The sequence below is a fragment of the Lepisma saccharinum genome, chromosome 26, assembly GCF_977018435.1.
Source record: "Lepisma saccharinum chromosome 26, izLepSacc3.1, whole genome shotgun sequence".
NCBI classification, from domain to species: domain Eukaryota; kingdom Metazoa; phylum Arthropoda; class Insecta; order Zygentoma; family Lepismatidae; genus Lepisma; species Lepisma saccharinum.
The window spans coordinates 15,155,774-15,168,564 of NC_139254.1; the positions used below are offsets into that span (position 1 = coordinate 15,155,774).

Below are 12,791 nucleotides of genomic sequence, written 5' to 3' on the forward strand. Positions count from 1 at the left end.
CAATGAAAATTAACTTTTTGTGTATGTGCGTGCGTGTGTGTGTGTTGTGTTCATCTTTCATTATATTTAATTATGCTCGAGCTGCTCAGTTGGACATCTCAACGTAAGTACGCTGTTTCATATCATTAATATAACAGTTGGGCTGAAAAGTTCGTAGGCTGACTCATAGATGGCGTTACTAGAATTAAATCCATGTGATTTTTACTTAGTACTAACCTTCAAAAGATACGTGTATAAATTTCACAGCTGCCGGATAATTAGTTCGTGAGATAGCATTGGGAGTGAAGCATTTTTGTTATTGTGAAAAAATGGATAAAAAAGAATTTCGAGTGTTAATAAAGCATTGCCTTTTGGCGAAAAAAAATACTGTTGAAGCCAAGGCTTGGCTTGATAAACATTATTCGGACTCTGCACCAGGAAAATCAACCGTTGAGAAGTGGTTTGCTAAATTTAAACGAGGCGAAATGAGCATCGAAGACGATGCACGCAGTGGACGCCCCAAAGAGGCTGTTACCGACGAAAACATCAAAAAAGTCCACAAAATAATTTTAAATGATCGTAAAGTGAAGTTGATCGAGATAGCTGAGACTTTAAAAATATCAAAGGAACGTGTTGGACATATTGTGCATGAATATTTGAACATGCGAAAGCTGTGTGCAAAATGGGTGCCGCGCAACAACGTTTTGATGATTCGGAGCAATGTTTAGCGATATTCAACCGTAATAAAATTGCTTCCCCATCCACCATATTCTCCAGATCTGGCCCTCAGTGACTTTTTCCTGTTTGCAGACCTTAAAAGAATGCTCGCTGGAAAGAAATTTAGCACTGATGAAGAGGTAATCGCCGAAACTGGGGCCTATTTTGAGGCTAAAGAGAAATTGTACTATAAAAATGGCATCGAAAAATTGTATGACCACTATAATCGTTGTATCGCCCTCGAAGGCAACTATATGGAATAATAAAATCGAATTTTGTCAAAAAAATATTTTTTACTATGATAGCCTACAAACTTTTCAGCCCAACTGTTACGTATCTGCTCTGTTCCTTCACTCACTAGTAAACAATGTCTCAAACTAGGCAGTTGGTAAACCTGCCCGCGCACGGCACATCTGGAACTCGCCCCTTCCCTCGGACCCCCAGGGAAATAGGTAACGGTTTCACCGACTGCCCGTCGCTATTTTCGATAAGCATGCCCCTGTACGTACTGCACGAATAACCAAGAAAAAAGTACCGTGGATAACCGACAATACCAAACTATTAATGAAACTTAGAGATAATGCTCTCAGAAAATATAAACTGACGAACAATCCGTCACATTGGGATTATTATAAAGAACTGCGGAATTTCACCACGTCGGTTATAAGACAGGAGAAGAAAGCCTACCTCTCGTTCCACATCAATAGAAACGTCCATGATTCAAAATTAATGTGGAAAGAGATAAAGAAATGTGGTATTTACGGAAAGGTAGAGCCGAGTGTCCCACACTTTTTAAATGATCCGCATCTGTTAAACACACACTTTATTGACAGCGACAGTCCCTCTAACCAAGAAACCGATCTCATCCTCGAAGAGTGCGAACGCTTCCTTACAACTACATTTACTGAAAACGGTGACACCTTCTTCTTTCGACCCATCAAAGAAGTAGAAATTGCACAACTCGTGTCCAAAATCCATTCCAATTCTTGTGGCACAGACGGCATAAACCTAAAAATGATAAAGCTAATTCTTCCACACATTCTTTCACCTCTGACTCACTTGATAAATTTCTCGTTAGATAAGAACACCTTTCCCCTTGCATGGAAGGAGGCTAGAATCCTGCCCTTGCCAAAGAAACGACATGTGACCGACATGAACGACTTACGACCAATTAGTATATTACCTATCTTATCAAAAGTTATCGAGAAAGCAGTGTACAAGCAGATAGAAAGTTTTGTTACCAAAAATCAAATATTGCCTGCAGTACAGTCTGGTTTCCGACCTTCCCACAGCACCGCAACGGCGCTCATGAAAGTAACAGACGTCATTTTACAAACGCTAAACGAAAGTAAGGCTGCAGTCTTGGTGTTACTTGACTTGTCCAAGGCGTTTAATCTTGTATCTCATCAGCTACTCCTTTCGAAAATGAGTTACTACAGTTTTTCGCCGGGAGCAATAAAATGGTTCCAGTCTTACCTTACTGGGCGAGTGCAATCGGTGACGCTTCCCTCAGGAGCTACATCGACTCCCCTTATGATACCCTCAGGGGTTGCGCAAGGAAGTATTCTAGGCCCTTTTCTATATTCCCTCTTCACCGCCGACCTACCCCTAAATGTACGACACAGTGTACCTCATTGTTATGCAGACGACACGCAGCTGATGATGGCAGTAGACCCCAAAAATTCAAAACCAGCAATTGGTCTCCTGAACCGTGACCTTGATGCTATTTATAAATGGTGTAAACGTAATGGTCTTGTAATTAACCTCTGTAAATGCTGCTTTACATCAATTGGTTCTAGCGCTGCATGAAATAAAATTCAAATGAATGGGTTATCAATTAATATTAATGATGTGAGGGTCCCACACTGCACAACTGTTAAAAACTTAGGTGTGATATTTAATCAGAAACTTGACTGGCAAAACCATGTAACGTCACAGAGTTCAAAAGCTTATGGTATACTTAGATCACTCTATAAATCATCGCATTTACTTTCGACTGATGTTAAATTGCGTCTTATTCAAGCTCTCGTTCTTCCCATTTTCGATTACTGTGACGTTGTTTACGGTGTTAATGTAACAAAAAAGAATGCTAAAATTGCACAAAAAGTACAGAATTCTTGTATACGTTTTGCATTTAGCTTGAAACGAAGGGATCACATACTGCCTTACTTAAATTATGTTAATTGGTTGAATATGACACGATGCAGAAAACTACATCTGGCCTGCACCATATTCAAAATTCTGCAAACAAAAACACCGACATACTTATACGACAGACTCCAATTTAGACACGACATACACAACTACACGACTCAACACTCTAAGAAACTTAATCTGGACAGATTCTCAAAATCCATATTTCTGTCATCCTTCAAAGCTGCTTCTGCATATTGTTGGAATGCGCTGCCACCAGATGTTACCTCGTGTGCGACATACAACAGCTTTAAAAGGGCAGTAATAAAAATACTTCTACATGAGCAAGGACAGAGCCTCAGTACACATGACTAGATTCAGCATGCTTACGTTGCAATCAAAACAAAAAATGAGCAGATTTGAACCCAAGATGAACATTTTGATGTGTGTGAATGAGAAAAATTGTTTTTATCTTTATCTTTTTATCTTTTTAGTGTGTTAATTACTGAAATAGTTAGAAGTGAAAATGTAATGGAATTTTTATGTTATAGTAGTAATTGTATTCTGTTTGTTTTACCGTACTAGATTTTGTGGGTTAAGTGGTAGAGCAGCCACAGGCTGAACTTCGCCCATGAATAAAGAAATTCTAATTCTAACTGTAAACGTTGTAAGTTTAGCACACGCCCGTGTAGGATATTACACTCACTTGGCCAATATATTTCCACACAACTGGGGGAGAATGGCTTCTTCAAACTGCCGTAAACTGGGAACAGGTACACTGCTGCTACTGCTGCCCTCTGTCGTCGAAAAAGTAGCTCCAACTCTCGTTAGGAATGTTCTGTCCTTGTGCCGACTTCAGTAGCTGCAGGCTTTTTATAGGGAACTGTTGGCTTTTGGGGAACAAGGGGCATCTATTAAGGTCACCCTCATGATAACAGTAGTATTTTATCTGACCTGTAATTTTACCTTAGGGGCAGTTGCCTAGAAACCCAACGCCACACTACCCATGCAGGGTGCCTCAGGTTGATAGGGGAGTAAACCTCTCGCAGCAAGGGGAGCAGGTCCTCTCACTCTGATGTGGAGTTTATCTCTCTCGCCAATAAGTGCAGTGGGTTCTCTTGCCAGTGGCAGAGTTCAACCTCTCTCACTGAAAGGTGCAGTGCAGCTTCTCTCACCCGCAGGCGGAGAGCACCTTCCTTCCTTAGGATGCTTGGCCCCTCGCAAGAGCGGAATGCTCCTTCTTTCAGGTCAGTTGGTAAGAGAGAACTGAAGAAAATCTGCTCTGCAGCTGGATATATATAGCCTCGGTTCAAGTAGCACCTCTAGCGCCGTTCACGCGAACTACATGGAACTGTGCTAGAGCAGGCAAGGCCATCTCTACGGCAGTGGATTGAACTACGTGCTCAAGGCACAAACGATAAATACATATTATAATATTAAATGTGTGCTAAACGTTAATAAACAATTATAAGTTAAATGATACATAATCCTTGCGACCACGGAGGGCCTTATTAACATTACAACTCAGCATAATATGCTAACACAGAGCACCTGACCTCATTATCACCATTTACAATGAATGGTTAACACAAATAACATTGACAGAATTAGCAATTATCATGGAATAATAACACTTAGAAACTAAATAATTGTGATGACCTCGCAGGATCATTACAAGCTGGGGACGTTATCTGGACTATCTTGGAGCTCGGTTCAGCGAATTTTTAACGGAAGATTTGAGAATGAGAAGGGTCGCTGCGAAATTTGAGCCACCACGACAATGCACCTGTGCACACAGCCATCTCAGTGCGCAAGTTTTTGGCAAAAACAGCATGACCCTCTTTCCCCACATCCCTTACTCACCTGACCTTGCTCCGTGCGACTTTTTTTTGTTTCCCCGAATGAACAGGGCCATGAAGCGACAGCGATTTGACGATGTAGAAGAGGTGAAGAAAAAAACGAGGAAGGAACTGGCAGCCATCACAACAGATGAGTTTCAAAATTGTTTCCAAGAATGGAATCACAGCTTAGACAAATGTATTAAGTGTCATGGAGGTGATAAGGTTGTTTTGTAAACAAAAAAACAAAAAAACATGGGTTTTAAAAAAAATGTTTTTTTGGGTACACCCTCGTAAGTTCACCATACTGCAAAAATAGCAAATAATCTTTAGACACCCTGCATAGTGACTGAACAAACCAATAAATGCATCATGTGCCTTTCATTTTGCACGTTAATCAAACAAATCAAGTTTATTAAACACTGACACATCGGCATTATCTTAATCCTAATAAATACTGATGGAGAAGTATCTCTCAAACACTCGAGGGTTAAGGTACACAAAAACTAACCTGCTTTGGAAGTTGCAGGTACTGAAGGAGCAGATGGATGCATCGCTGACTGAAAGGTCTGTCCCACTCGTTATCAAAAAGATCATGCAGAGCTAAGGCACATATGGCAGCATATGAATATGTTCCTGCATCGGACAGCAAACTTCTTAATTGACGTGGGTCATGGTCTGCAACAGGAAAACAAAATGATTTTTACAAATTTTGTAGGACAAAGAATCCATGCTGGAAAGGAATTTGGCAATAAGTTTTAAATTTGGAGAAACACAGTTGGAGAAAGTGTTATTCCTAGTTTACCTGAGGGGAGGGGGGCAGACACACCATTTCTTTCTTCAGATTTTTCAACTATGAACATTTCTATTTTAAAAATAAGTAAATAAATAAATAAATCACATTGTTTCCTAGGGTGTTCCCAGTTTTTCAGTATTGCTTTTGTTCATGACAGTGTAATGTACAAAGGAGAAACAATTCACATGGTGGGCCTACAAGCCCCCACCCTAGGGACACGTGTTCAGACATGACACCCATGCTATTAGTAAATAATTGATTCTTGTTATTTACGAGGGATGATCGAGAAAAACAATACAAAGCCTACAAATTCCAGTAGGTATTTATTAGACTAATACAAACGGACTCACGTGAAAGGATACTTCATACTGCCTGTCATATCATATCATAAATACTGTCAGAAGGTTTGCAGGAAATAGTTACAAGATGGTTAGGGACAGTGTAATATCCATATAATATATGGTACATGGATATGTGAGGAACACAAACACTCATAGCTACTCAAAACGGCCACCTTTAGCACACACAGTCCTTTAGTCTGTGTTGCCACGCGTAACTTGCATTACACATGACATCTACAGGGAAATCTGCCACTGCTTTCACAAGAGAATGCTTCAAACTTGCCATGTTGGGGTGTCCTTTCTAGCATGCCATTTCCTGAAGCACAACCCCCAATTTGTAGGCCAGAGGGCCAATCAGAAGTGGAAATGAAGTCTGGCACATTCGTCTAGAGCCACTGCCGGTCGTCTTAGCCTTATGGGCTGGTGCCAAATCCTGCAGTAAAATCCAAGCCTGACTGCGAGAGAGGATGTTCGCGAGACCCTTGACCACACCCTCAAGAAAAGTCTCTTGGCACACCTTGGCTGATGTTTTGATGCCTTGCTCACAGAAATGCAGCTCAGTTGTGTCCTCTTACGTGGGTCGTTCAATATATAAGTTTCTGTATGCTGAAAAAAAAAATATTTTTAAGATAAATTACAAAACTATACATACATGTGTAGGAGGATCCTTCCTCACTTCTCCACATAATCCCCATAAAGATTCAGGCATTTGTCCCACCATTGTACCAATTTGTCCATACCCTTTGCAAGAAAATCAGGGGTCTGGCTATTGAGCACTATTCTCACATTCCGCTTCACTTCTTCATCTGTTTCGAAACGGTAACCTTGCAATTCAGACTTTAACACCGGAAAAAGATGGAAATCACTCGGTGCTAAATCGGGGCTGTATGGAGGGTGGGGCAACCGTTCCCACCCCAATTCTTCAATTTTATGTTGTGTTTGCACTGCTGAGTGGTGGCGAACGTTATCATCAAGAAGAATGACAGCAGCTGATAGGAGACCTGGTCGCTTATGTCGAATTGCGTTTTTCAGTTTATCCAATGTTTGACAATAACGGTCAGCATTAATTGTTCTTTCTCGTTCCAAAAAGTCCAAAAGCAGAACGTCCTTAGCATCCATGCTTCTGAACTCCTTATGACACGAGCCCACGTTTTCCGAACAAGCATTTACTTTTCACCCTTGAGCGCATGCACCTTCACGTCTGATAACGAATCGATTGTTGCTCCTTGTAGACGAAGGATGGCGCTAGTCAACCATGTGCTTCTTTTTAATGGCATTGCTTTATACAATATTTTATAGCACAGGGAAACTTATATATTGAACGTCCCTAGTAGGTGGACATCTTGTGGTCCTGAGCCAGCACTGACTGTCTCCTGACAGGCGTTTGTTGCACACATGCCGCCACTGCTTTCACAACCTCTGGTGCCCGTACTGTTCGAGACTGCCTCGCCCTGGGCCTGTCGTTCACAGTTCCAGTTCCAGTGTATCGCTGGATAATGCGATAAACAAACCTTCTGGAGAAGTTTGAAAATCTCACCTGCTGCTTTCTCTATCTTATGTAGTGCAATGACAGCCACTCGATTTTTATACTCGCCTCATTTCATTCTGACCTGTAGCACAATCACCTTCAGCCGTTTACAGCACACCACACAATGACTCAGGTCTTACAGTTCCCCGTGGGCAAGTGCTGCTCTTGCCCCGAAGGTGCACAGCCAGCCTCCAAAGTTGTGACAGTATTTATGATATGACTAGGTTCTTCTCAACATAGCCTCTCCCCAGTTGAAGCATTTATCCCAACACTACACGAGGTCCATGATGCCTGTCTCATAGAACTCAGGGTCCTATTTTCAAATCCCAACCTTTACATCATGGCATGGCGGGTTTTGTGTGGCACGTGCTCCATCATCCAGCATACTTCCCGGAGCTTACTCAGAGCATTTCCCATCTCATTGCTCCTTTGAAGAAGCATCTCAGAGGACACCTGTTTCACTCGAATGATGTTGTCAAGCACGAAGCAAGGGTTGGGCTCCGACAAAAGAACCCGAAGTTCTATGAGACAGGAATCATGAACCTCGTGTGGCGCTGGGATAAATGCTGGACCAGGGAGGGACCATGTTGAGAAGTAGTGTATTAAGTGTCCTTTCACGGGAGTCCATTTGTATTTGTCTAATAAATACTAAAGATTTGTCATGACCAAACGAGAAGAGATGATTGTTCCCATGTACTATAAATTATGATGCAAATGAATGAACGCCAATTAAAAATTACGAAGATGTTAATGTACTAACATTTACGTATGTAACTGATGGTGGAATGTTTAAAATTTATACTTTTTAATTAATAAAATTCTAATATATTTTTGTTACTGAATGAGTTAATGTAGTTATGTAAAATTGTGTGTTACGTACTTATAATGTATGCTGGGTGTAAACAGCCACATGTGGGGCTGTAAGTTCAATAAAACTTTGTTGAGTTGACTTTTTAATTAACAAACATTTGATAACTCAGAATGATGTATAAGAACCTCTTAGATAATTTGTCAAAGCTTACGTATGTACAAACTACACATTTTATTGTAACCTGCAGTTGTTGGAACGTAACAACTTTCCTAAGCACAATGCATAGTATGCAGAAGAGTAACATGTTGTTACAACAATACACAAATGACAAATGTTATGACACATGAATCAACTTGTGAGAATATTTGTTTCAAGCGTCAACTTCAGGTTACAATTACTTGAGAACTATTTGACGTATTACAATGTAATAAACACCATTCTTAATGAATTTTTCCGTACTTTCAAATGAGCTGAAAATAAAATGGGGGTTTCCATTAAAAAAACTAAGTTTGTGTTGAAAATCATATTTCCTTACATATTTGAACGTATTGTGTCCACTAATTAGATGAGTGCCTCTTAGACCTATATATCTGCGAAAGCAGTTTTTCAATATTTATTGTTGTTCACAAAATATTTCCAGTGGTACACCCTGTATAATTGCACCTATATACACAACAAGGGAAACAGTGATTCAATAACAAAATAGTTTCTTCAAATTTAGTGACAAAAAATGTGTGGGCCTATAAGGCCTCTAAGGTGGGAAGTAAGTTTCTTGTATGGCTCGGGTAAGCTAGGGTTAATTTTTTGAAAAGTATGGCTACCCCTGACCCTCTATATTCCCTGAAGAAAGTGAAATATTTTACATGGTTTGTGAAGATTCCAGTTCGATCCCCGGCCGATTCAAATCCGGGAACTTTTCTAACGATGGAAGTGATTCCGGTGCCCACCCAACACGAGCACGTCGAATAACATGGGTACCTGGGGGAAACCCTGGGGGGTAAAGACGGTCAGGGGTGTGATGCTGATTACATCACCCCCACTCACGACCGGATCAAGAAAGTGTGGGGCGTTACCCCCACACCCCCTATACGCCTTCATGGTGTGGTGCTATGCACAGGGGAGCAATTTACCTTTACCTTTATCTTTGTGAAGATTTTGTTCTTTATGAATGTTTTCAGCTCACGGAAATGTGTTTGGAAAGTAAAGTAGCTTACTGTGAAGTTTCGCACAAGTGAATATAGCACTCACTCAATGTGTTCTTTTGCTATTTTAGTATGCATACAAATGGTTTTTACTAACAAAAAGCGGCGAAAGTACTTCGAGATGAGAGGTTTTTACTTACACGGGCCATACTTTGGATCAAATATCTCCATTATTTGGGTTTTATACGCACATGACTCAACTAACCTACTCATGTAAACATACAGGAGTAGGATGATTCACTGAGTTTATTTATTAAAATTCCGATCTCCGGGAGAAGTCTCAAATTCGTTTCTTTTGTTATTTTTCACATTCGTACTTACCTATTATGCATTGCTAAAGATTCTTTAAGGTTGGATTTCGCTTGTCTCACGAAAATAATTTCAATTTTGCACATATTCATGTAATTATTTTTCGTTCCTTTTTCGCTTGCGTTACACACAATATGACAGGCAAATCTTGACTAGCGTTGTCTATCATCAGTGGGTATGCAGTGTTTCCAGCCTTCCTAACCTAAAAATTACTACTTTCGTTGGTTACGTTCGGTTAGGTTAACAATTTAAAAAAGGGTTACATTAGTTACGTTAGGTTAACAGTTAAAAAAAGGGTTACATTAGTAACGTTACTTTAAATTTGTAATGTTCAGTTAGGTTAACATAGTTAAAAAAAAGTGTATGTGCTATTATTCAACATCACAAACCATGCAACTTCACGACACATCCTGTACACGTCATCTTTTCGCCAAACAGCGGTGGTTCACAAACTTAAAACATGGGTTCGTACTCAAAAATCATGCACATTAAGATGCAGATGTACGTAGGTTATGTAACGTTAACATAGTTATACACGTGGTTGGAAACACTGACCGGGATTATATCATGAAATGCACGCAACATCCAATTTACGTAGTGGAAGGAAATAGAGGCAACAGCTTTTGTGCATCGGAGAGACATTAATCTAGGAAAATACACACTTCCACGACATTTCAAAAGTGTACAGAAACTCAGTTCCGTAAGTACAATCTCCTGTAAAATTGAAGAAATACGTTTCCCGGAGATCGGAATTTTAGTTTATTTTACTTCGCATTTTGTGCCTCTTGGCTAATTTGCAAAGATGGAGATGAGTGATGAAATGATGGAATTGATGAATAGACATTCAAAAACAACCAAGCCCGAGCGGGATTCGAACCTGGGACCCTTGGTGTCGCAGCACGTGCTAACCACTCGGCCATAGGGTCCAGCAGGAGAAGGATGGGAAATATGATTTGGTACAAAATATGTAGTGATCAGAAAACCTGAATGTGCCATCATGATATCAAGACTCAAGCAACAGAACCTCAAAACATCCCACCTAATCACATACCCTGGGGTTCAAACGTGGGTCCCCTGCGTAGCAGTCAGATGCACTGACCAAATGTACCTCTGCAGGTCTATCATGTGCAGAAATCTACAAATAGTAAAACAAAAGTATAATGCCTAGATGCAGCAGGTTTGGAGCTGTACTGATGACTCAGCCAGGTTTGGCAGACTATATTTGTTAGATATATGCTGATTAAAAAAACAACTCAATGTGTATTTTTTTTTCTTATTCTCTTTCAGTCAAGAAATCTAGAGTACAGAGTTTAAATTTTGTGATATATAACTTACGTGTTCCTCGAGTTGCTTTGTTGATCTCCTCCTCTGTAACCAGGGAAGCATCGATACCCTGCTCCACCTCTGAATTTGGCCCTGAGTCCTTATCTGCCATCACAGATGCACCGAGGAACTTGGTTTGTCAAGAGCTTTATACAAAATGTTCCAAAGAAGTTGAATGATTGAGCACGGTTGTGATATGTATAGATTTCTTCTTTTGAAGCAGTGGGTCAGTGTGTCCACTAACCTAAAAAGGAAGAAAAATGCTTGTTACAGTTAGCCAGTGACAGTAATGGCACTTGAGCAGTGACATCTACGATAAAAATAATAATAAAAGTTGTCAGTAAAAGCAAATAGGCTTATAATGTAGCCTATTCAAACTTAATAGCAATCTAAGTCTTGCAGTATTATTTTGAACACCATAGTATATTCTACTAAATTACATTATCACACCCAGAGAAAAAATTGCATATGGCATATCTACAACAATCTCGCTGTTTTTAAAATAATGCAATAATATTTAGTGCCTTCAGATACACAATGGGAGGATAATATCTACGATACTTCAATGGAAACTAAGTAGGCACAAAAAGCTACAATTTTCTGACGTGTGCCTTAAAAGCTCATAGGGGAAAATAAAATTGTTTAATGCTTTAATGTTCTGTTCTTTCATAGCCACTTATTTTATCACCTTTTGATACTGCTACAACAACATAAAATAATGAACATATATTTTGAATAACTTACTTTTTATCTATGTGACCATTATTACTCTTGTTATTATTCTTACTTTTAAAAAAATATATTTAATGACACAGATTTGCTATCATTCATTACATACATTAATTACCTCTTATTGAGATGTAAAAAATAAGAGACTACTATGGTCTAGCATAATTACGAAAGAATTAGACAGTGGCAATTAATTAAGATAATAATATATCGTATATCGTACTTTCTTACCATAATGAATCATCAGTCACACGAGGAAAGCTACTGTATAATACGCTCACCATTAGTCACCGCTGAAAGCGGTTGACAATTGATAGCAGGTGATTCCAAGAATCCGAAGGGTATACGGGTAATCTAAATCCTGTCACATCATAATGGTAAGTAGTTTCTATATTTTAGAACTTCATTCCATTTGCAGTGGAATATATAGTGACTGTCATTGTGTTTATCTTTATATTATTGAAAGACAATGGATAGTTTCGAATGACTTTTCATAAACACACCACACGGGACGACCTTGAAGTTGTCAGTCCTGGGAAGCGCAACAAACTTCTTTTAATTTCATACACAATATTTCATGATTTCCTATTTTAAATGTGCATAACTATTCTACGTTCTCTAAAAATTAAAATTATATCTTTCAAACAACTCTCGTTCCTTTACCTTTCTTATTTTCCTGTTCTTTACATTGCTCCCTATCTGCTCCATGTAATTGATCTTGTTTTAGGCCTTCGCTTTGCGATGTTGTTTTGTTCACAGCTGATGTGTTTGGGAAAGGCTAAACTTACGCAAAGCCAGCACATTACAAATCAAACTGTGGATGCGTTCGCGTCAGCCGCAGAAAGAGTTCATGCCAGGCACGTAGCCAGGAGGAGGACTAAGGGGGCTGAAGACCTTTCCGAAATCCTACAGCGCTTTTTAAATAGTGTATAGTGGTCATTAATTTTACTTCCTTAGAAGGATTAAACATCTTGCAGGCGCGGCTCGTGCATTATTTACCTGGGGATTCACAGAAGTCATGTGACACATATTCAGTTTCCGCAAATATACTTCCTTCGCCAAACAAAAGGATGGGAGAGGGCTTA

At 39.6% G+C, this 12,791-nt stretch overlaps 1 protein-coding gene across 1 annotated transcript in view; it reads right to left on the reverse strand.

Moving 5' to 3' along the window:
* The window catches only part of LOC145979514 (transmembrane and coiled-coil domain-containing protein 4-like), a 59,350-nt gene extending 46,894 nt beyond the window's left edge, over positions 1–12,456 (reverse strand). The window contains exons 1-3 of the mRNA XM_083112453.1: positions 12,370–12,456; positions 10,990–11,221; positions 5,179–5,345 (exon numbers count right to left, since the gene is read on the reverse strand). Coding sequence (XP_082968579.1) covers positions 5,179–5,345; positions 10,990–11,089 — 267 coding nt within the window. The 5' untranslated portion in view covers positions 11,090–11,221; positions 12,370–12,456. The remainder of the gene's footprint in view (positions 1–5,178; positions 5,346–10,989; positions 11,222–12,369) is intronic.
* Positions 12,457–12,791: the final 335 nt, after the last annotated feature.